The 25,783-nt window shown below is 38.5% G+C and overlaps 1 protein-coding gene across 1 annotated transcript in view; it reads right to left on the bottom strand.

The window, feature by feature from the left end:
• The window catches only part of LOC140910323 (bifunctional heparan sulfate N-deacetylase/N-sulfotransferase 4), a 159,399-nt gene that overhangs the window by 13,245 nt on the left and 120,371 nt on the right, over positions 1-25,783 (bottom strand). The window contains exons 6-11 of the mRNA XM_073340978.2: positions 14,511-14,693; positions 11,420-11,516; positions 8,392-8,515; positions 6,116-6,290; positions 4,112-4,282; positions 2,273-2,382 (exon numbers count right to left, since the gene is read on the bottom strand). Coding sequence (XP_073197079.1) covers positions 2,273-2,382; positions 4,112-4,282; positions 6,116-6,290; positions 8,392-8,515; positions 11,420-11,516; positions 14,511-14,693 — 860 coding nt within the window. The remainder of the gene's footprint in view (positions 1-2,272; positions 2,383-4,111; positions 4,283-6,115; positions 6,291-8,391; positions 8,516-11,419; positions 11,517-14,510; positions 14,694-25,783) is intronic.

The following is a 25,783-nucleotide window of genomic DNA, read 5'->3' on the forward strand; positions in this document are numbered from 1 at the left end:
GTGTTTCTGAACTGTGATTGTACAATTTTATAGAACTGTTTACAACTCATTTTCCTGTTTAAATAAAGGTGATACCAACTTTATACCTTGTATGTGACTCCACTGACTTCAGTTTAGTTACCGAAGGGAAAATTTTGTCCCCAAATATATTGAACACATAACAAAAGGCATGGAAGATGTGCAGTGTGGCAGGTATGCAAACATCAGGAGCTTAGCTATGTATTCAAAATTCCTGCCAGCACTTTGTACACATTATGAACCAAGGACTTACAAAATTACATTCCAGAAAATGAAACTGTTTACCTAGGAAAAGCTATTTTGAAAAGCAATGTTTTTTAAGAGACTTTTTTTTTTAAAAAAAAGAAGCCTGCACAATTCTGGGCTTATACTTAGTATAAGGATCAGTATAACCCACAAGTGTTGTTTGTTCTGGAAAAGATTGACGAGGAACCATTGCAGTATTACCCTTAAGTAAAACTGGAGGCGGTGTGAGGGAGATGAAAACTTCCCTGCTGGAGTTATGTCACTCCTATAGTTGTATCATTCCTCCCTGTATCACTCCTATGGAGATGGAAAAGTGTAGGATTTGCTTCTCCTCCTCCCTGACTGTGGAATGGACATGGATTATTACCCCAAGCCCTGCAGACATAGGAATCTGTAGGAGGAAATGACCACCCAAGCAGATGCTGAATATTTGGAGAGCCCCTGTAGCCCTTCACCTTCATAAGAGGCTGTTGGTTTCTTGGCTCCGTGGAATACCCCCAATACAGAGCTTGGCTCCATGGAATACCCCCAGTACAGAGCTTGCCCCTGGAAGTCAGCTGTAAGTGAGGTTCCCTAATGTGGAAAGGCCCAGTGTAAAAGCTTCTTCCTTATTTACTGCGGATCTGGGAGGGTTAATATCCACCCAGTCCAAATTCCTGCAGAGATCCGAGAGCTGATGGTGAACTCTCTGCAGGGACTGGGAAAGGACAGGGAGATAGTTAACCACCCTTTCATGTGATCCAGGGGAAATCTATATCTTTCAGGTCTCCTACATGTGTAGATCTCAGACCTGAACTGAACTCATTACAGGCACCTTTGAAAAAAGGACTTCACTGATCCAGGGCCATTGAAGTCAATGGAAAGTGTATAAAAGGCACACTAGACAGTAGGCTACTCCTCTGATTGCCTTTGGGCCTCACACTGGGGGATGAGCTTCCACTAAATATAGGCAGAGAAGCTAGTGTTGCCTATATTTAAGGCTGCCTGACACTTCCCATTATAAGATCCTCTTTTCTGTTCTTATAACTTCATCAAACTTCAAAAGCTGAAATTTTCCCTGTTGGGTGTTTTCCTCAGGTTTGGGAAGTTTCAGCAAAGCCATTTCTGAGCACAAGATTAGGGAAAAATACATTGCTTTGCTCATGTCAAAAAACACGACTCTTTCAGCTGAAGGGAAACTCTCATGATTAAGGCTGTTAAATGACGCACTAGGTGACTGGATTCTACCACTGCCTCAGCCACAGAATTTCTGTGTGATGCTAAACAAATCCCTTAAACCATACTTTTCACAGGTGATTACTAATTGTGCGTTCCTCATTTTCTGGGTGCCTGACTTGAGACCCTAGTGTTTGATTTGCAGAGGTGCAGTTGATTTGCAGTGAATGCTCAGAAGCCAGTGGGAGCTATGCTTTGGATAGATAAAATGCTATATAATGCTAAGAACTCTCAAAAATCAGGCCAGATGCATCTCAAATTGGGCATGCAAGATTATGTGTATTTATGACTTTGGTGTCTGTGTCTGTTTCCTATCTGTAAAATGGGGATAATACCCCATCACCTCTCAGGGCTGTTGTGAAAAATAACCTGAATAATGTTTGTGAAGTACTCAAAAACTACAGTGAGGAGCACCATAGAAACAACCATGAAGAAATTAATAATTCTGTCTTCAGAGCAGAGTTTGGATGGTGTGAAGTAAATAAATTCTGGGGCCTCACATTGAGCTATGGGTGTGGGGAGAAATGGACTAGTTGTTCATTCAGTGAGCGCCATCTATCCTGTGCACTGAATGAGGCAGGGGTCCTATAGGTAAAATAGTATGTGATCTTATCATGAAAGACTGTATCAGAATGGATATACTCAAAGGGGCTGATTTTTGAGTGCTTGACCTTGCAAACTTAATATTCTTTTAATGTAATTTTTTGTTTGTAACTGATGATAAATTGTATGTGGGATGTATGGATGTACATAATCATATACAACAGAAGAGATTAAACTGTTACAGACTCACGTTAGAGCTTCAGAGTAATTATAATGAGGTGAGACTCCCAAAAACTTCTGTACTTCATCCATCACTGTCGCTGGGTCACTTCTTAGCTGCTGTCCATCAATAATTAGCAACTGTAAGGATAGATTGTCCATTTAAGACAAAAGACTCAGTTCAATAAACTAAGCTACCTCACTTCCTCTGTGACACAACTGAAGGCAAGGTGGATTTGAGATAATATGGCATCAATAGCAGTCGTGCAATTCAGCTGTTTCTAGCCTTAATTTCTTTCAGCTCTGCATCTTGCTGGAGATGTATAGTCTTGCATCTGGCAACTGAGGGAACCGCTTGGATGCCTACATTGTTCTCCCCAATATAGTTATTTTTGCATGCACAAGCAAAGAATAAAATAAAAATCTCAAAGATTTACAGAATACTGAGAAAAACAGATTTAAAAAAGCTTGATTAGATAAGTCAGACATACAAAATATTCAAAAGCATTAAAATACACACTGAGCTTTTAGAGAAATAAGCACATAAATATCTAGTAATTAAATAGTAACCACTATGCAGATGCAGTAGATTGACAGTATCTGATAATCAGTATATAATTATTGCAGATCTTTCAAAAGTACGTTAACAAAATTTGGTCTGATGCAAAGCTACCTCAGTGCTGAACTGGACTTTGAGTCTAGTTGGTAAAGTTATATATAGAAGCTTTTGCAGTACAGAACTGTACAGATAATAACTAACTTGGATGGGTATGTTTCATATTTATTGTGAGGGCTTATGAATTATTGACTTTTTTGAGTGCACATTAGTAAGCACAATAAGTGCACTTTCTGTACGCACTCTATAAAGAATGAGTTCACATTGTTGTGTATCTTGTAAAATTAATCACTGCAACTAGGCAAACATGGCGGTAGCCAATTTTACAAGAAATATGTGCATGCTTAACAGCAGGGTCTGCATTCACTGTGATGAAATTAACTACTGCAGGGGGGAGAAACTTTAACATATGTCTTAGGAGCAGGAGGCCCAGCCTTAAGAACAGAGAAAGCAAACAGGTAATTGGAGTCCTGGCTCTCTTGGGGACCCAGAATCCCATGCATGTTCTGAAATTTGTGGGACAGTGTTATGCACCCTCCCTTAGCAGGACCAGAGAGAGTAAACAACTTTCTGCAGGAAGTCCTACCTGCCATAGATCCCCCAACTTGCAGGCATATTTTTTTGTGAACTTTGCATCCCATTCTGCTTGTAGGCCGGTACTTATTGCTTATCAAAAGAGAAGCAGGACTAAAGGGAGCTGATACAAGTCACTGACAAACCCAGTCCTCCTTTCACTTACTAACAATGGGTCTAGTCTATTTCCCCCCTTTGTAGTACAACTTGAGGCCATGTAACAGAAAAGGCCAGCCATGGAAAGAAACAGACTCTATAGATCTTTTTGGCTTTCTAGCACTTAGACTAACTAGAAGACACAGTCTGTGCTTCCTAGTTTCTCCACAGAGTTTCTTTAAGTCCTGGTCAGATGAGGCAGTCACAGGGGAGGTTGCTTACTACCCTACATATACCTTTTCCTTCCATACCCATTTTTCTTTGTAGGGGCAGAAGGTATGATTGAGAGTATGGAGCATCCATAGGTGTGCATTGTGTTAACCTGTTTTTTGTCATGAAATAGGTATTCTGGGAGCGTTTTTGTAAAGATGAATTTTATCTAAGCATTTGTTTATATAGATTTTCCTTGAATTTTTTCCAAAAATCAATGAAAAAGCATCACAAGCTTATATGCAATAATGGTATAAGTTGAGATTGTTGTTCCCAAAATCAGTGAGCTTTGTGAAATGGCTAGCGGGAAATTACCTGGGAAGTGGGAAAGTGAGTTAGCCATCTTTCTATATGGGTAGCATACCACCCAGGGATGAGACATCTCTTCTGGAGAGTTCTTAACTCTGAGGGAGCCCAATGGTCTGATGTAATCACTTCATAGAAATTGAACTTCAAAGCTGCAGGGTCCTCATGAGATTGCTGGTGCTAGCATACAAAATTGAGAGACAAATAGCTATAATTAGCTAATTTATTTGAGCATAAGCTTTCGTGAGCTACAGCTCTCTTCATTGGATGCATTTAGTGGAAAATACGGTGGGGAGATTTATATACATAGAGAACATGAAACAATGGGTATTACCATACACACTGTAACGAGAGTGATCACTTAAGATGAGCTATTACCAGGAGGAGAGTGGGGGCAGGGTGGAACCTTTTGTAGTGATAATCAAGGTGGACCATTTCCAGCAGTTGACAAGAACCTCTGAGGAACAGCGGGGGGTGGTGGGGGGTGGGAATAAACATGAGGAAATAGTTTTACTTTGTGTAATGACCCATCCACTCTCAGTCTCTATTCAAGCCTAAATTAATTGTATCCAGTTTGCAAATTAATTCCAATTCAGCAGTCTAGTTTATTTATGCTCAAATAAATTGGTTAGTCTCTAAGGTGCCACAAGTCCTCCTTTTCTTTTTGCGAATACAGACTAACACGGCTGCTACTCTGAAACCTATAATTAGCTAGTAAATTAAGCCATACTTGAGTAAAGAAGTGAAAACTGTACTATTTCAGACTTCCAAACATAGTTAAGAATTTAGCAAATTGTAGCTGCACTGCTATTGTGTTACTGTAATGAAATATCCTAGATGAATAATGGTCTCATTTTCAAATGTTAGTCATGGCTATCATACCCTTAATAATAACATCACCACCACCATCAACATACACATTACCCAACCACCCAAGACAAACCAAAAACCTATGGCTGTTTCAATGGAAGATTATCTATGGTTCTCTCCATTCTCAGGTGTTGTGGGCTTGAGGAAGGAGAGCACTTGGTGAAATTATGTGGCCTGTATTATGCAGGAGATCAGACCAAATGATCCATTCTAGCCTTAAAAATCTAAGAATCAACTATTTTACTAAGAAGGGATATTACCCACACACTCAGTTAACTGTTTGTAGAGACCAACAAGCCCATGTTAAAACCATATAGAGCCTAATTTATTGAAACATTCAGAACTGGTAGCATTTCACACATACTTTTGCAATCACTTGGCAAAGGTATGCACCAGCTAGTGCAAGGCAGTGGAGAGTCAGACACTAGAGCTGCATATACAATAGGAACAGTTGGACCCTTAAGTCGCCACAGTGCAGCTCTACACTTTGTAGCACAGTTGGCAGTTGTGGTGTAGACAAGACACAGCCTTCTACCATTTCAGACTGCAGTTTAGGATGACCAGATAACAAGTGTGAAAAATCGGGAGCGGAGGGTAATGGGTGCCTATGTAAGACAAAGGTCTTAATATCAGGACGGTCCCAGTAATATTAGGACGTATGATCACCCTACTACAGTTCTGCCAGTGTTGGGATTGATGGAGCCACACTGATGGAGAATTGCATGTCTAGTCTAGTCCAAATTCTGCCAGTGTAGATGCAACCATAGGGTCTGTTTCTCCTCTGCCTTATGACTTGTGTAATCTTTTGTGAATGTGCTCAGGATGGGGCTGGAAGGAGTGTCAACTGGCATGGTGAACTAAGTGCTTTATATTGTTATTTGCAAACCTCATCATAGGGTATCAGGATTTTTCTAGTTCATGCCTAGTTTAACTTTATATATGACTCTTTTGGCATTGCTCTGGCTATTTCATTTGTCTGTACAAATATGTCAAGTTGCTATATATGTTTAAACATTTTTTTTAAAACATAGGTGTTGATTTTGTTTTTTGGGGGCCAACCCATCTCTCCTCTGGAACATCTCCTAGGAAGGGGCGTGAATTAGTTTCCACTCTCTGCTTTTGATTTCATTGCCCATTCCCTACCTGATACCAGGAGTATGCCCGATCTGATGGGTCAATGAGAATGGTGATGATCTTGGCCTTGGGGACCAGGGAAGCTGCTCGTCTGGGAGCCTCCTGAGAATGGAAGTAGTTGGCACTTTTCTCAAACAGAAAGTCAGTGGTGACATTCGAAGGGGTAGGGAAGAAATCCATGTACCTGGGAGAAGGAGACAATGATTCGAATTAAGAAAATAATAAATTGTCTTATACATATATTTTGCCTTTCATAGCACGTGGAAATGTTAATCTTCCAACATAATTCACAAATGGAAGAAATCAAAACTCAACTGGGCAAAAGAGTCATTCTAAAATCATAACAGTAACAACCACTGGCTAGGGGGTCAATGATGTGAACAGCTAAACACTGAGACTGTATTGGCAATGATTTCCACTAGTGATAAGGAAAGTACTAATTGTACTTATAATGAATATTGAGTGAATAACTGGAAATACTCTTTTTCCTAGGAGAGCATTTTTAACGATAAAAGCGTTGATGGAGATTCACATCTAAGCGTTCCTAATCTGAAGTCAAAGTGTGTACAGATTAAAGATGTGAAGTGAGATTCTAGACTGTGCTTCTAGTAGGTGTTCCAAAGAACCTGCTGCCCAGTGGGAGGAGAGGAGAATGTGGCTTTAAGCCACTTTTGCATCCTCCCAGTTCTGCACTGCTCTGAGGAATGGAGTGGTCCCTGGCATAAATTAGACGGTTTTGGGGAAGAAGGAGGGGCAGTTGGGGGATGCTGCTTGCATTACAGCTACAGCAGCAGTGCTTCCTGAATCCAAGCAGTGCTACATACTTCAGTCCCAGAATGCTCCCTATGCCAGCCTGCGTGCCTTCCTCAGTGGCTATGCTGGAGAAATTCTACCCTGTCTGGAACCGTGCCTTTTAAAGACCCTAGCCCTACTACAGTCCCTTTACCTGGTGTAAAGGCCAAAATAGGGATTATAATCTCATCGCAGACATAAAAATGCTGTAGATGGAAAAACATGGTATAAATTGTGATATGTTTGTTTTTGCACTTCTAATCTAATTTGCCAATTGTGGGCCAGCCAATGGAGCTGCACTGATTTACATCAGCTGAAGGGCTGGTCCTTTGTATTGTGCAGAGCAAGATGGATGTTTTAGAAAAAGTCAATATAGAATTATCTTCTGCTTCTTGTTCTTGCAATGTCACTATAGGTTCATTATCCCATATATTATTTGAATGCTTCCATGGATATAGGCCATGCATCCAGATGTATGTTGGGATTAACAAAATAAATCTGCAACCTCCCTCACCTTTTGTTATGATACAATCTCTACATGTCTCAGACATAAACAAAAACTACAAAAATAGACATGTATCTTGCAATGAAATTCAGGCTAATAAAAGGCATCTGAACGCTGGTAATATCAATAGCAATATGAGACATGCTTCATTATGTAGTATGAAAAAATATACAATGAAGCGTTTCCGTTTCCTGGGTTTTCGCAACATTTTTAACGTAGTAATTCAGTATTTCTCTTAAACTAAGTGTAGCCACTGTGATAATGTTGTTCTCAGTGATTTTTTAAAAATATATTGTGTAGTTCTGTTTCTATTCTTCATTGCAGCATATTACAGTTTTGTATGATTTAAACAATTCAAGATTAGCCTTTTAAAATACATATGTTTCACAATGTTCTTCCTTCATATTAGCTTTACTATAAGTGTGACGACAGCTAGTACCTTTTGGTACATGAATCGTTACAAAATAATTTCTTTAAAGATTTAAAAACCCATGTTAATGAGTCTGAGGGGAATGACAATCTAAAGTTCCTTATTAATGGCTCAATTCTGCCACGTTTTGTTATGCTGAATAGTAATTTACTCCACAAGCAGTCTCGATGGCTAGATTATGCCACATTTAGAATAAGACCCTGCTTTACGAGTAGTACAATCTGAGAAAGGGCGGTACGATCTATTAAAATGAATATGATTATGATGAAATTGCAGAGTAAGGTATAACACAGCATGGGGAGAAGGCATCAGAATTGGGTTCTCTATTGTATTAGTTTACTAGAAACTATGACAGTTACTGTAACATCTAAATAAAATTAAGGGCAACACTTGATTAAGTGTCCCATCATTATGAATTAGTTTCTAACTCACTCTGATAGTGCCAGATATAGGAAATTCATCTGATAATTATGTGGGTGTCACATATACTTCTATAATTGTTCCATTGTGATTTAGCATGTGTTAATAAGAGACTTTTTTTTCTGTTAGTCTTCTTACCAATCAATTCCCTTGTGATAGTTGTTTCCATTGAAGAACTGAACTTCTTCAAAAGTTTTTGGATTAGGGAGATTACTGATGATAGAAGGATGCATAAGGAGAAATAAATAAAGTGCTGTTGTTCCTAAAAGGAGAAAAAACCCAAGACACAGGATTATTTGACATAGGAAGGGTAGGATACATCTAAAGCTTTTAAATTTAAGCAAGTATTTCTGAATAAATATGCACAAATGAAGAGGAAAATTTAAAAAGTTTTTTTTTATAAGATACATTCTCATTAATGAAAGGATGTGTTAGCATGTTGGAGTTTTAAACATGAAGAGATAATACATGCAAGTTTATTTGTTCTGTGGTCATTAACTCTTTCATTCTCAAGAGTCCTAATTCTGCTCTGATGCAGGCGTGAGGTTTCTATTCACGTCAGAGGAAGCCATGTTTGTGCATACAATGGCAGAAACTGGCCCTAAATTTTGCAACATATTTCATGTTAAAACAAAGCATGTTTCGTACAGCTTTTCATAAATAATTATTGTAGGACTGTTTTCATTTCTTTCAGTCTTTGTCAATATCTGTTTATCTCCTCTGGATTGCTAGATGTTACATATCCTCTGCTTAAGTGATAACATTATTTCCCACCAAACTAGACTAAGGGCAAGTCTACACTACAAAATTAAGAAGTCCAAAGTTACATTGATGTACAGCCACTACACTAATTAAGTCGCTTCTGCATGTCCACACTATGCTCTTTGTGTCGACGGTGTTCATCCTCACCAGGAGCACCAATTTAACTATCAGTGTGGGGCATTGTGGGACAGCTTCTGAAAGGCAGCAACAGCCAATGTAAGCAGCACAGTGTCTACGCTGACACTGCGTTGACTTAACTACGTTGACCTAAGCAGTACGCTTCTTGCGGAGGTGGAGATATTAAGTCAGCATAGTGGGCAAATTACATCGATTGGAGCTACATTTTAATGTAGATGCTTACAGAGTTAGACCAGGCTTAAATTCATAAGTAGCTGGGCTGTCCTGTTTGCAGGAATCACTAAGAAAGATAGTTTCATACTCGCTATTTTGCCACTGGAAATGAAAAGTGTGGTGTCACTTGAGCTTGCAGCAGAATGTCTTTTTAAACTTTCTATTAATTGATTATACACCATTTAAAACGGCTATCTTTTTAAAGATTTTTTCACATCTTACCTCCAGGTTGAGATTTATGGTGACTTGGTTGAGAAATATATATATATTTTTTGTTTTTTAAAAGAGAACAGGAATTTAAAGGTATGTTCTCAAGATAATGCCTAATGCTGAGAGCAACAGCAATCAGTGTATCAGTGACTCTATCACTGACTCATCCTAGCCTGTCTACATTGTCAGTGGCACGTAGGGTATGTATAGCTCCACGCAGCAGTGAAAAACAGGCCGCATCCACACTGTGGTGTGTAGCTACATGTGGCAGTGAATGGCTCTGGCCAGGGGGTGGCAGCAGGACACTACACTATTAAAAGCAGCAGTGTAGATGGGTGTGTGTAGAGAGCTGTGTAGGGTATATACCCTAAAGTTCTGCATGTCTTTATCCATCTAAGCAGTGCCTCACTGTCTACACTGCTATTTATACCCATACTCTGGGGAGGTGCCATGTCTGTACTCTACACACACATACATGTAGATGTAGTCTATGTAACCTTGGGCAACTTCTCTTTGCCTGGGCTTCCACCTTCTGTAAGATACTATCCCACAGAGGTGTTTGTTGGGCTTAAAGTTTGTAAAGCACTTTGACATCCCCAAATGAAAGGGACTATATAGGTGATAAATACTCTTATTAGGATTGCAAACATTGTGAAGGTATTTGGTCAGAGCTCTTAATAGTTATCTTATCTTTGTGTCTCACAGCATAATAAAATGGGTGTTTGTTGTGAATGTTTGCTCTACTTTCCGACTACTTCCATATTACATGTCTGCTAAATGCAGAACACATTGACACAAAACTTAAATCAGTTTCTGGGGAAAAATGATTACATGAGATCCATATAAATACCTAGCTGTTATATAGTGCTATTCATCTTTAGATCTCAAAACACTTTACAAAGGAGGTAGGTATCAACTGTAGAAAATATAAAATAATTTAATAATAATTTAACATCATGACTGAAATGCTTTAACTCTTATTATCCTTCAACTCCAGAGAAAGTAATCAGGACAAAATTATTCCTTACACTGGTATATACTGAGTTCTGGTAATTGGCTATATTTGGTTTCTAGTTTTTCTAACTGCATTGTTTTCATTGTGGTGGAATGAAATGCTGCACCTTCTCTGTACATGGGGAGAATTTAATTCATAGAGTGCAAGTACAGAAGCTGAGTGCTACTGAAATCCCATTTTAAAATAGGGCACATGTCTTGTGCTGACCCTATGCAGGGGGGGTGAATTTGACCCTGTGTTCTGAAAATTGCATTGGAACAAAGCATGGGAACAGCACCTGAAACATAGCTTAGTATTTTGATGTGCCTCCTCCCTTGTAATGAGGCTAACTGCTCCCACCCAAAAGTTATCACCAACATAACCAATTCCATAATTACCAGGGAAAAAGTATTCCTTTAGTTTAATAGGAAGGAGTATAACTGCAAAGTGTTGCTATTTTGACCTCAGGAGCCTTTCCACTTCAAAGAAAGGTATTAACAAAACTATACAAGCCTCTTGATTCTGCAAAATCAACTGGAATTCCCATGAGAATAGGCATTTTTGTGAGATATAACAATACATCTGGTCGGAGTACTGTGATAACAACCTGGGCTTGGTTCTAAAAGTGCTGATGGTTCGGAAAGAGAGTTCCTATTTTATCCAAGCCACTTTCTCCCCATAAGCAATGGAAGAGTTAACAGCAGCTATTGGTTTCTATTACCTCTTTACATTTGAATTTACTCTATCACGCATTATTCCAAAATAAATATATACAACACCAAAAAGTGGGCTACAATATGCTTAGAATCACACCCTCTGTTCAAGTCATTGCAATTCACTATTTCTCACCTGTTTTCTGAGGTCCGATCACAAGAAATTTTGGAAGATGGTAACAAGTTTTATCTCTGGACCAGATATCCCTATGACGTTTATCGTCACATGGATTCTGAGGGGGAGAAGAAGAATTATTTCTGCTGCTCTGGAGAAAATTTCAATTGCCCTGATGCAGTAGAGATTTACACACATACTTAATTTTATGCACTGGGGTGAAATTCTAGCATGGTTAAAGTCAGTGGTAACACTTTTCAAATTTCACCCCAGGAATTCAGTTCTGCAAGGAACTAAGCACTCTGGCCCTAACCAACCAATCAAGTAAGAATTCTAGGCACATGCTTGGGTGTTTTGGCACATCGGGATCAGAGTGTTCCATATGTTGTGGGATTAAGACCTAGAGTAAGTTGAGCAATTGTATACATTTTGCAGGATCAGTGTCAAAATGAAAATTTTGTGAGGCTATAACATTTCCTTCTTTCTCCCTATGTGTTACGTGCATGGGACTTCTATGTTTATATATTCATCGATTTTTAAGCCCAGAAAAGAACATGATGATTATCTAGTCTGATCTCCTGCTTAACAGGCCAGAAAATTTTGCCAAATTGTTCCTGCATCAAGCCCATAACTTCTGGTTGAGCTAGAATATCACTTCAGGTGTCCAGCTTCTCTCAGAATAAGGGCCCCAAAATAAGCATAATGTTGTTACAATGGCAACTGAAATACAGAATGCAATAAGGGAACTCAGAATATTCATTTACATAAGGTATAAATGTGATTGGCACTCCGTAAATGGATAGACAGATGGACTGATCTAGACAGATAAATGTAATTTCCCCCATTGTAAATAAGCATTTGAAAACTAAGGTGGGAGGTTATTTTATTGACATGATACAAATGTTCACAGTAAGTAAAGTGTGAAGTGAATTTCAGTATTTCTGCTGGAAACCTTACATACTGCTTACAGTCAGGAATAGGCACACCAGGAGAATTACCTGACCTATCACAACTACACACAGCTCAAATTAGAAGATTCACTATTAATCCATAAAATATCAGGGCCAACTCCTTAGCTGGCATAAATAAGTGTAGCTCAGTTAAAATAAATTCATTTACACCTGATAAAAGATACGTCCCCAAATTTTAAGTTATTACAGCTGTTTAGCATTTTTCAAACACAAAAGTTTCGAAATGGAAAACTGGGGGAGAATACTCTTTCATTCTTAAATTTGTTACTTCTAAAGTCTTAATCCAGAACCTACTTTTTTTTCCCTTTTACTCCCCGCCCACCCCACAGCCCATTTTCATTTTTCCATTTTTTTTTAAATTGAACTATTTCTCATTTTTCAAAAAATCTAAAAATATTAGTCTAATAAATTTGAAGTAAAATCTGCTTGCAGATATTCCATGGGGCATAAAATAAAGCTAAATTAATTGATCAAGTTGTTTGCTCCACATTAGTCAGCTCTTCTAGTGACTGAAAGTCACCACGATACAATTCTGTATGGTATAGTTTACAACATGAGTTGCTGGTTATAATTCAGTTCCATATAATACAGCTAGTCACAGCATAATTAAAAGTCTTGTTGACAGTCTCTTCTCTGAGGCATAGTGCCTAAACTACCTTCTCATCCCTATAGGAAATCTCTCTAAGTCAAGGCAGATGTACAGCAGCCTGGAGAAGCTGGCACAGCTCCTTCTTGTACTCTATCTGTAGAGGACACTATTCCTTAGTTCTGCCAGTGTGACACAGTTCATAATCACTATGGTGCTGATCAAGTAAATGAGTCAATAAGACTATTCATGTGCCTAAAATTAATGCACTCACCTAACGGCTTTGCATGATTGAGGCCTAAGTTCGTTTTAGATTTAAAAGGAATAAATATTAAGTATTAACAAATTTCCATTTATGGTTAAAATTACCTATTACTATTATGCCTTCCAGCTATTCATATTACTTATTAGGTGACAAAGAAGTTTCAAATATATAGTAGTTAGTGACAATTTAAATTTACATAATAATCCAAAAGACAGGAAAAAAAGAGAAATTTAGGATATTATTCAACACTAACATTCTACTACATGTTAATGCAAAATAAAAATGTGTGAACAGAAAATCTGAAGAAAAAAGTAAGAGTTGATTATTCTTTCAAGAGTTATTACACTGATGTTATCTTTGCATAAGCTGGTAATGGTTTGTTGAAGACCTGATTTGTTAATTCATTAAGTTAACTAAATATAATGGGACAAATTTATAGCTGGTGCAAATCAGTATAGCTCTATCAATGGAAGTTAGGCCAATTTATACATTAGCTGCAGATCTTGCCAAAACTAGTTAAAAACAAATTCTGTTCTCTTATACCATAAGTGCACATATTTCCTTTGAGTTATTCTGGATTTACACTTGTGTAACAGAGTATGCTTTGGCATATCATGTGCTGAATCAGAGAGGAACCATGAATATGTGATAATTATTTGACAATTGCTATCCTGGCATTACAGGCAGCATTGGCATTTATTTCAAATGGAGGTGGGAACTAGTCATCATTGAGTTGGGGTAAGACATTTCTTTATTTTCAAAGTAACTGTTTATGCTAATCACTATCTCCCATATGGGATTTTTTCCTTGCTGTTTTAAAGAAGGGGATATTGTATTCTGGGAATCCTTGCTATAGCTACAGTAACTTAATGCTAGTGATTCCATATTAATGGACACAGTGAATCTGCATTGTGGTAGATCTCACTCATCTGTTTTCATCCTAATGATTGTGCATCAAGATAAGTTAATACAATGTGATGCGTCAGGAAAACACGAGGGAAGAGGGAAGGGAAGCTCAGATAAATAGCAACCAACTGCTCTTAAAGTGGCTAGTATTTGACTGAGTTTAAGCAAGTGCCTTGCTTTATCTGTGCAGACCACAGCTAACCAATATGCAAATATATTCTCAGTCAAAGCTGTTGTCCTTGAAGAAAATAAAATAAACCCAAAAAGGCATTTAAAACAAAATAAAATATCTTCATTTTTAATGTGTCTTTTTGCAAAAGATTTTAGAAGTGCATTGTAATTGAAGAATTATCAGTGGGACTATTGACAGGTATGTTATATTACCTGCCAGAGAGGGTCCTTTTGCTCAGGGAAGAGTTCAAAGTACTTGTAAGCCAGTTGAACTGGAGGCAGAGTCTGTAGTTTTAGGTTAGTCCAGTTCTTAACAAAGTTGGCCAGATTCAAAAAGGTGTATAACCCCAGGCGGTCATTCCCGTAGTTGGACAAATGGGTCATGAAGATGCTGATCTGAAAGGTAAACAAAAGTGTTTTATAAAACTTACAACAGCAGGACATCAATAGATGGCAGTAGCTGTATTTGGAAGATTGAGTCTTGCAATTTCCTGTAATAATTAAAAAAAAATTCTAAACTAGCTGTGCAATTAGTTTGCACATTCACACTCTAACTGGGAGGCATGCCTCTTTGAAAGTTTTACAGCCCCCAACTTCATCTGCATCTGTAGCATCCCTTTCGATTTGTTCCTTCATCAACTTCCCCATGAACGGACATTAAAATGATACATTTAGACATTTTCCCCTCTCTTGTTTCAAAGTTTAGAAACAAACCAAACAGTCCTGCACCCCATTTTCTCTGTTGATTTTAATCCGACCTCTCTCAAACAGTATGCCTAGAAGAAGTCGATTTTTTCTGACCTTCCTCAATTGTCTTGTCTGCTTTAATATTCATAGGTTCCTAATACTTCCACAATTCATTGCACTCCTATTTTTCACCCCAAGAAACTATGAAGTGAATTTATTCCTCGTGAAGGTGCTGATAGCTTGAGCCAGGTCTGATACTTTCAAATGCAGTGTAGGTTTCCGCAGAAAGCACTTAAATTTCCCCTCCTCACCTAAATTTTGTGTTTGTGAGAAGTTCCAGAAAAATCTTAGAGAAGACTGGGATCATTTATCTCATAGAGACCATACATTTTGGGCTACAGGAATAACCAATTCCTCACCAGTACAGATTAACCCCTTTCCAATATGGCCACTTCAAAAGGGAAAGTTCAAGAATTTGATTAAGATGACGTTAAAATAAAAAGAAAATGGTACAGAGTTTAAGCGTGGAAGTTTCTGGTTATCAGAGAATAATGTACAGATTACCAAGGGGTGTGAAGTTCGGTTTAGGATTGGATGGTGTAAGGAATACATAATCTGCAATATCCCCATCTGGGCGTACAAGGTTAACAGGTCAAAGTACAGACATTGAGATATCAGGGTATGTTGTTCATATAATGTTGTTCAGGTGTGGAGTTTAATGAGTGGATACGATGATGAGGATGGATTTACCCTCATTTGGTGAGATTTAAATCTACATGCTCATTCCATCTCTGCAGCTTAAACTGCGAACAGTGGTGCTGACTAGTGCTAATTGTAATGGTGCTGTTTGAAGTAGCCTTAGCCTCCCTAAGAACTGGATTGATCCCAGCATTTTGTATAACTTTCACCGACATACAGCCAGGAGCCTGTATCAACTCTCAGCCTGTATCAACAAGATTGGATACAGATTGGATTCAAACTGGTGGCTGAGAAAAGAAGGCTCTATTGCCTTACCACAGAACATCCTTTCCTCCCTCCTGACTTCCTTACTTGATTTAAGAACACTAACAGTTCCAGTCCTGGTATTCTTTTACAGATTGAAAAATTGCTGTGATGGTTTTGTGATGCCATAAAACTCATTTTTACTTGTTCCACTTTTGCTGATATCACAAGACATTCTTGTTTATTTGAATTTGATCATCTCTATTTTTGCTTTAAAAAACAAACTTCTGTTTACAGAGAAGACTTGAAAGACTGCATAAAAGTGTTCTTTACCTCAAATGAAGATGTTTTTGTTTAAATTTGCATGATAGCAAGCTGGAAATTTTAGATTCCAGACATAATTTCTCCTTGAAGGTAATATGACTCTTGTCTTTTTAGTAGTCTTATTTTGTTTCTCCTTTACAGATCTGCTTTGCAGATCACCATCTCAGGCTCGGTGATGAAGGAACTGGTATGAACAATGTGAAAAACATAGTTCATAGCACTACATATAAAGCTATCCAATTAAATTTCACCTATGGAGAGGCATTAGTATCTCTCTAAAAGTTCATTATTTAGCTCTGTGGGGAAGCTATCTATTCTGGATTTGCTACTTACCTACTTATAGTGATTGGATTAGACTTAGTAATAGTAAGTACATTGTCAATAGAAATTAATTATACAGCTATCAAGAAATATAGCGGTAACTGCTTTCCATATGTTTATGTATATTTCCAGTGGAATTGCTCTGAGGTTAACAGGAAGTAAAATGCATCTGATCTCAATAAGCAAAAGATAGCCAATGTCATCCCTGCAATTAAGAAATAGCTCATGTGTGTTGTGGTAATTATACTGAGTGTTAGATGGTGTTATTATGAGGCAGAAGGTTGGAGACAGAATTATTTTTAAACTTCCAGGGAGTGATCTCTACGAATTGTACTGCCTGGAAATTAGCATTTTACTCTATCCTCTTAATGTTATGTCAGAATGGAAATGAAAAATAAAGAACACGGTCAGACTTGTACATTTACTGGTCATTATTGACAAGGATATGACAACCTTAGCCAGTAAGACATTTACCTTTATCACAGTCTTATGCATCACACAGCTGTGAATTTATCATCACAATGTGTCTTTTTCAGATCACAGATCCATTCAAAGACAGTGACTCCAGCATCCCCTAGAAGTGTGCATTGCAATATGAGGCTCCAAAACAGTAGCAGCCATGTTTCTGGGGGGATGTCTACCCTTCATTGAAGTGCCAGTTAAATGCTGCAATAAACTATATGCTGCCAAAGAGGGCTATAGCATCATACCTAAGACTGAGTGAGAACCTGCATAAAAGTATGAGTTGGTGAGTAATGAACTGATAAGGGATGGTTCAGCACATTAAAGATCAGATTCCCTAGAATGCTGATCTAAATATCTATCTATATATATACACATATCTATCTATCTATGTATCTACAATGAAAGAGTGTTTGTTTCTGTAACAATGGGGACACAGGTTTACTGTGATGTCATTAGGCACTATGTCTTTACTACTAACCTATATGGCTCATTCCTGCAAGTTGCAAGAGCCTTCTGGCCTTCATCCAGCAAAGAAAGTGAGTGGGACTACCTGCTTGCTTAAAGTTAAGCACATGCGCTCAGGCTTGAGCCCTAACAGAGCAGTAGTACTGAGGAAGGCTGCACTCACACACCGCACCATGCCTTTCTACCTCTCAAGGTAACCATAGCATAGAAGCAGTGCATTTTCCATTTCCACTCTTGCAGATCTGCTCATGACCCGCTTCTTTAAAAACAGCCTCACATTGTTTAAAAACCACGTCCATTAGTTTTTTAAATTATTTATAAGGCTTTGAGTACTTTTATGAGGTGAAGATGGATGGAATTTAAGAAAATGTCTCTCAGGGCTCATCTCCAGTGCATTTGCACTGTGCCCACTTTATTCCACAAAAAGATAATCCATTCTTCATTTTTATTCTGTTCTGAGCCTCCTCTGAGCAAAGATTGGGAACCGTACAAGAGTTTTTAAAATCAATTGGACTATGCTTAGACTGCTAATTTCAATGTTTATGCACCTTATAATTTAGCATATTTTGATATAACTAGAGTATACATTAATATTTCCAGTGCTCAACACAATACACATGTAACACACCCTGATATTCTGGGCCATTTAAGGCAGCATGTGTTTCCTTCTCTGTACACAAGTACACATCTCATAGTATTGTCAATAACTCCACCACTGTATGGTTCGGTTTACATAATGAAGCACAGGTTACAATACACTGGTTAATAATAGTGATGGCCAGCATTCTGGCAAGCATAAGGATAGTGGACAATTTCAGAAGAATCTTTTTTTATTTGTGTACTCACTTTACTTTTTTTAAAAAAAGAAAAGACTCTTTGTTCTTGAATTCATCCCATAAAAAGATGTGACAAGTGCTTCCTATGAACTATTTAAACATGATAAAATGAAAACATTTATAGGAAATATTAGAGAATATAATTTCCTCTATGAAGCGTCTCTTGTTTCTGATGAGTGCCAGACACCATCTGCCAATGGCATTTAATAGCAAATAAAATGCATGTCGGTAAATCCTTTCTTCCTCTCTCCTCCATGTAGTGAAAATGCTTCTTGTAGAAATATATGCGCAGGAGACCTTTCCGAGGTTTAGCTCAGGTAACTTAACAATTTACTTAGAGCTATGCCCAAACCAAAACCCCAGATATGAATATCCCTGAACTTTGGGAAATTGGGGAAGTTCAGATCCATGTCAGCTCAGGCCCATTTTACTATTCAACCAGCAATCTTCTTCTCCTCTTTGAAAGTGAAAAAGAATGTTTTTAAAATCATTAGTTGCTGCTTCTTTCCAAAGTAAAGGATAATAAACTAGGACAATATCACCCCTTCCTGAGTGTAGCATGGATAGCCATCTTACTTACAGTACTTCTATATCTATGAGAATATAATGCTTGCTAAAATGACTGAGTTGGCATGATGCTCTTAAATTCTGTGCCTGGAAAGATAATGGAACAAATAATTAAGCAATCAATTTGCAAACAACTAGAAGATAATAAGGTGAAAAGTAACTGTTAGCATGGATTTATCAAAAACAAATCGTGTCAAACCAACCTGATTGCTTTCGATATATGGTATATCTCGATTTTAGTAAAGCTTTTGATACTGTCCAGCATGATCTTCTCATAAATAAACTAGGGAAATGCAACTTAGATGGATCTACTATAAGGTAGGTGCAAAACTGGTTGGAAAACCATTCCCAGAGAGTAGTTATCAGTGGTTCACAGTCATGCTGGAAGGGCATAACGAGTGGGGTCCTGCAGGGATCAGTTCTGGGTCTGGCTCTGTCCAATATCTTCATCAATGATTTAGATATGGCATACAGAGTACGCTTATAAAGTTTGCAGATGATACCAAGCTGGAAGGGGTTGCAAGTGCTTTGGAGGATAGGATTAAAATTCAAAATGTTCTGGACAAACTGGATAAGTGGTCTGAAGTAAATAGGATGAAATTCAATAAGGACAATGCAAAGTACTTCACTTAGGAAGGAATAATCAACTGCACACATACAAAATGGAAAATGACTGCCTAGGAAAGAGTACTGCAGAAAGGGATCTTGGGGTCATAGTGGACCACAAGCTAAATATGAATCAATAGTGTAATGCTGTTGCAAAAAAAGCGAACATCATTCTGGGATGTATTAGCAGGAGTGTTGTAAGGAAGACATGAGAAGTAATTCTTCTGCTCTACTCCACTTTGATTAGGCCTCAACTGGAGTGTTGTGTCCAGTTCTGGGCACCACATTTCAGGAAGGATTTGGGCAAATTCGAGAGAGTCCAGAGAAGAGCAACAAAAATGATTAAATGTCTAGAAAACATGACCTCTGAGGGAAGATTGAAAAAATTGGGTTTGTTTAGTCTGGAAAAGTGAAGACTGAAAGGGGACATGATAATCATTTTCAAGTAAATAAAAGGTTGTTACAAGGAGGAGGAAGAAAAATTGTTTTTCCTAACCTCTGAGGATAGGACAAGAAGCAATGGACTTAAATTTCAGCAAGGGAGGTTTCGGTTGGACATTAGGAAAAACTTCCTGTCAGGTTAGTTAAGCACTGGAATAAATTGCCTACGGAGGTTGTGGAATCTCCGTCATTGGAGATTTTTAAGAGCAGGTTAGACAAATACCTGTCAGGAATTGTCTAGATAATTAGTTCTGTCATGAGTAGAGAGCACTGGACTAGATGACCTCTCAAGGTCCCTTCCAGTTCTATGATTCTATACTGTGAAGTGCATCTAGGAATGACAGTGCTAGGGATGTGATGCACAATATTGTTGCACTGCATGTGATCACCAGGAAAGGACTCCTAGCAGTCAGAAACTGCTTAAGAAAGAATAGGACAAGATAGAGCTCAATAAGGCAGCATGTGTTTCCTTCTCTGTACACAAGTACACATCTCACAGAAGTGTCAATAACTCCATCACTGTGTGGTTTAGTTTACATAATGAAGAACAGGGTATAATACTCTGGCTAATAAGTGATGGCCAGCATTCTGGCAAGCAAAAGGATAGTGGACATTTTTACAAGAATCACAAAATGGGCACAACACAAACATAGCAAAAAGACCCAAATCACAAGACATCCCAGATTCCAATGGAATCTGGTTCAGGTTCAGTGTAGAAGCAGGCTTAAGATTAAACTGCAATGAGCAATGTGTACTAAATGCATGCAGATGAACAGAAAACTACTGAATAAAACCAATGCTATATACTGAATAAAACCAATTGTGCGTTTTTTGCTTATTGTGAAGCTCATGTTATGCTCATGCTATTTGCTGTGAGGGCAGTACCTGGAATGCATATGCTTTGCAAGACAGCAGCGTTCATTCATACTGATGGGATATCTTATTAACCTTGACATTCAACAGCCAACCAGCTCAGGCTGATAGTTAATTATGGAAGAAGAGGAGGGCAGATCATTAAATGCTGGGTGTGTGTAGCTGTAAAGAATTCTCTTTTTACTTTCTTCTTCCCCTTCCAAATCTCTCCTTCCCCTACTCTACCCTTCAACTTCCACTCTCCTTCATCCCCACCCAAAATCCCTTTTGCATGTTTCCTCGCTAAGGCCATGTCTACACTAGGGAGCTTACAGTGGCACCAACACAGCTGTTCTATGCCGGCAGGAGAGAGTTCTCTTGTCAACATAATAAAACCACCTCCACGAGCAGCAGTAGCTATGTTGGCAGGAGTAGCTCTCCCACCAACATAGTGCTACGCCCACCGGCACTTCTGTCGGTGTAATTTATGTCGCTCGGTGGTGTTTTATCACACTCTTGAGTGACATAAGTTATACCAACAAGTGGTTGTGTAGACATGGTGTCAAGGCTGATTGCCCACTCTGGCACATTGAGTGCAGAAGGTGAGGGCCCACAAGGATTCTAAAAATTAATACTGGCTACTCCAGGCTTGTATTAAACTCCCAAGGTTACAGCTTCTCTCTGACCTTGGATGGGTAGATGCTGCCACCACCCAATTCCAAAAAAAAACCCAAAAAAACCTTTAAACCTAGAAAGGCACACTTGGGAATTCCTCCCTGTGGGGTACCCTCAAGCCCTTTCCCACACACACCTCCGGGGAAAAGCTGAGAAAGAAAACAAAGGAAATCAGCTGTTGCCACCAGCTAATTAAACAACATATGCACAAACTGCTTAGGACACAAAAATCCTAATTCTGTTCTTAAAAAAAGATAAATTTTATTAAAAACAAAAAGAAAGAAAATACATCTGGAAACTTAGGGTATTGCTAGATTTAAAAAGAACAAATATAATAACTAAGCATCAAGAATGGTTTTCTTCCATTCTTTATGTCCAGCTTTATGGTTACAAGCAAAACAAAAGCATTTGGGGGTTAGCACAAAGAAGTCCACAAGACTTAAAGAAATAAAAGAAATAAACCTAATTGCAGCTTCCTAGACATTTCCAGATATACTTACATATCTGGGGTTCTAAATGAGTAGTTTCTAGGAATGATTTAATGATTTTTCATACCTGGCGCAAGCTCTTACAGCATAGTCCATCCCTGTCCCTGCTCTTCTGGAGAACAACCACAGACAGACAAAAGGGGAGTCTTGTTTCAGTTTTAAAAAGTTATAGCCTTCCTATTGGCTCTTTTGGCGAGGTTCCCACTCACTTCCTTTTACCTGTGCATGCAGTCAGATTTTTTAAATCTTTACAGGTAAAGCAGGTAGAGAACAGCTACCAAGAGGGATTTAATAGCTGACTGGCTGTCTGGGTGTCCATAAAAGGGAGCTCCCCCCACCCCCTTCATTTATCACACATGGCCTTACTCTATTTTCCCTATCCAGAATCCTCCTTTTCTACCCAAGCCATTCTGTCTCCTCCCTCATTTTATAATAAGAATAAAAATGCCTCGCTCTTATACAGCACTCTTCATCTCAAAGTGCTTTACAAAGGAGATCAGTATCATTCTCCCCATTTTATAGATGGGGAAACTGAGGCACAGAGAGGGGGGGAAAGTGACTTGCTCAAGGTCACTCAGCAGGCTAGTAGCAGACCTGTGAATGAAACACAGGTCTCCCAAGTCCCACTCCACTGTTCATCCTCTAGACCGAAAGGAGATAAGGGTCCACCCTAACCCAGCGGGAGAAAAGTCAGGAGCTCCAGAGCTGTCAGAACTGCTACCCAAGTAACACAAAAAGACCAGCACAGATAGTAGGGACCCACTCCTTTATGTCAGTGGGACTTCCCTTCCCACACCTGCCCTCAGTCCAGTGCAAAATGAGCTGCATGCACTCCCCAATCCACTGCAGCCCCAACCTTCTCTTCACCTACACCAAGGGAGAGGAGCTAAGGGCCCACAACATAGCAAACACTTTAGTATTGTTTGTCAAATTATGTATATTTTAATTCTACGTTTTTCCTAGAAGATGCCTTCAGATCTATAGTTTCTAATGAATAGGCATCCACCACACAGAACCAACACTACAACAGTCACAGATCTGACACGCTTAGTTGCAGTCCCAACAAAGAGGCCCAGGATTAAATAAACACAGAGGCTGAACCAGCATTTCATATTGATCTACTCCAGGTCATTGCTAATACACAATTACCACAATATCTAGGCACCCCCTATGGGTGGTCATTTCATACTTCAGCAACATTATAAGGCTGTTGCTGGAAAGCTTGCACTGCCATTGCCTTTTGTGATGATAAATAGTCCCCAAGATTGTCAGTTTATCTCCTTTATGAACACTGAATCACTTAAAATAAATTGTAAATGGAGAAAAAAAGGCCAAGATTCAGTTCAAGGGCTGAGGCAGTTCTGAATTTGTTACTGGAATTGGTTTACTTATCTCTCTTGATGTTAGATACTCTGTGCTGACACTATGAATAGATACAGGATAATAAAGCAATTTGACTATCACCTCTTTTCTAAAAAAACAAAAAGAGAATGCTTTGAGAGTTCAGGCCACATGTGCATTTAATAAATCATTTTGGTTGGTAAATTACATTTTTTTCCATTGGGGTATGGTGAGGGGGTGAAGAGTGGTGGTTTTATATTTTCTCTAACATTCAAAATTCAACAGAAGCTACATTCTGCATCTGGTTATGTACCAGATTCCCAAGTAATAATATTTGGTTAGTGACTTATTAACAAATTACAACTGTTTTGACTTGAGACAGCTGAGCATGTAAACACTGATCTTCCTGAAAAAAGAAACTGGGCAGTGATTTCATCAAGACAGAACCACGAGGGCAGCTGTTCTAACAAAGAACAGAAGGCTCCTGCTACATCTTAAAGAACTATTGCTTAAAAACCCATTTTTCTTTCCTTTCAGTGTGGGCCCAATTAATTATAATGGCAACACATGCTAAATACCGTAATTAATTTTGGTGCAAACTTTTTTGGGCAGCAATTTGGCAGTGGCTTAGGATTCCCTCAGCCATTTCCAAAAATCAACACTATTTTAGAAGGAAATTTCACAGTGTGGGAGCCAAAAGTGACTTGCAGACAATATGAATTTAACCCAAGACTTACTCATAGAGTAAAATGAAAACTCCCTTTTTGTTACTTAGAAGAGCTTCTACCTGTAGCTTCTAAGGGCTCAGTCCTTTACCTTATCCTAACATCTTTGTGCAGCTGCTGAGACCATGTAAAGCTGCCTTAGAGATGCTCTAAAAGGGCCACGTGATGCAGCAGAATTCTCAGATGGTGCAAAGCTAATGTAGCTAGGGCTGGATGGCCTTCACCCCCACTCTTCCTGTATTTTGGGATCAAAACAGGGTGTGTCAGAGGCAGAGGGGAAGAGGCAAAACCCACAGCTGTTCTGGTTGCAGAGTCTCATCCGCTGAAAGAGTCTCATTCATGATAATGTGATACATAGTTTTCAGGGCAGAAATAATTGTTTTATGATGTGTTTGTACAGCACCTAGTACAATAGTGCCCTGATGCATGATTGGGATGCTACCACTAACATATATAAAATATGCAGCCTGAGAGGGGGTGGATCTTTGCTAACCAAAACATTTACTAGTTCATTTTTATAATTATGTTGAGGAGGATGGGCCAGTTCACACCTCTCAGAGTTACTTCAGGCTGGCTGTAGACTAAGGAAGACATCACTACATCATTTTACACTTGGTTCATATTTTCAAGGTCCTCTCCTCAATTCTGAGGTCTAGAACTATTTTGACAATAAAACCCTATCTTCCGGAACATCAATGGCTATTTTATTTGATGATCAAAATATTAATCAATAAAAATTTCATTAACACACTTCACAATATAAGTACAATGGATATACATGTCAATCAAAAATTTCTCCTTGTGTGGAAGCTGTTCTATACCCTTAATCATTTTTGTTGCCCTTCTCTGTACCTTTTCTAATTCCAATATATATTTTTTGAGATGGGGTAACCGGAACTGCATGCAGTATTCAGCGTGTGGGTGTAGCATTGCTTTATATAGTGGCATTGTAATATTTTCTGTCATATTATCTATCCCGTTCCTAACATTCTGATAGCTTTTTTGACTGCCACTGCATATTGAGTGGATGTTTTCAGAGAACTATCCACAATGACCCCAAGATCTCTTTCTTGAGTGGTAACAGCTAATTAACATATTTTGTATGTCTAGTTGGGATTATGTTTTTCCAATGTGCATTGCTTTTCATCTGCCACTTTGTTGCCCAGTGAACCAATTTAGTGAGATCTCTTGGTAACTCTTTGCAGTCAGCTTTGGATTTATCTTGAGTAATTTTGTATCATCCGCAAATTTTGTCACCTCCATGTTTACCCTCTTTCCTAAATCATTTATGACTATGATGAATAGCACAGGATCCAGTAGAGATTCTTGGGGGACCCCACTATTTATCTCTTTTGACTGTGAAAACAGTCCATTTATTCCTATGCATAACAAAGGGGTTTAATCCCTGCTCTAAATGCAAATCTCAATGCAGTCTTAACTCTGGAGCTATCACAATGACTATAATCTTTCCTAATTAGAGTTTATAGATTTATACTTTATTTATTTTACCAGTTGTGTAGCTTGAATGTGAAAATAAATTAAAGAAATGTAAGACAGACCAGTAAATGCACAATGGCATATTTTGCAAAATTAATTAAATTTTAGTAATACAGGAATGCACTAACACTTTAAACACTCGAAAGAGGCTGCCAATTTTTAGTGCTGATTAAGTGTAGTGTGTAATGATGAGTGTACAAGGAAGTTCTGCTGTGTTTATTCTGCATTAACAATGTGCTTTCTCTAATCTTCAA

This window comes from Lepidochelys kempii, chromosome 4 (genome assembly GCF_965140285.1).
Source record: "Lepidochelys kempii isolate rLepKem1 chromosome 4, rLepKem1.hap1, whole genome shotgun sequence".
Taxonomy (NCBI): Eukaryota; Metazoa; Chordata; order Testudines; family Cheloniidae; genus Lepidochelys; species Lepidochelys kempii.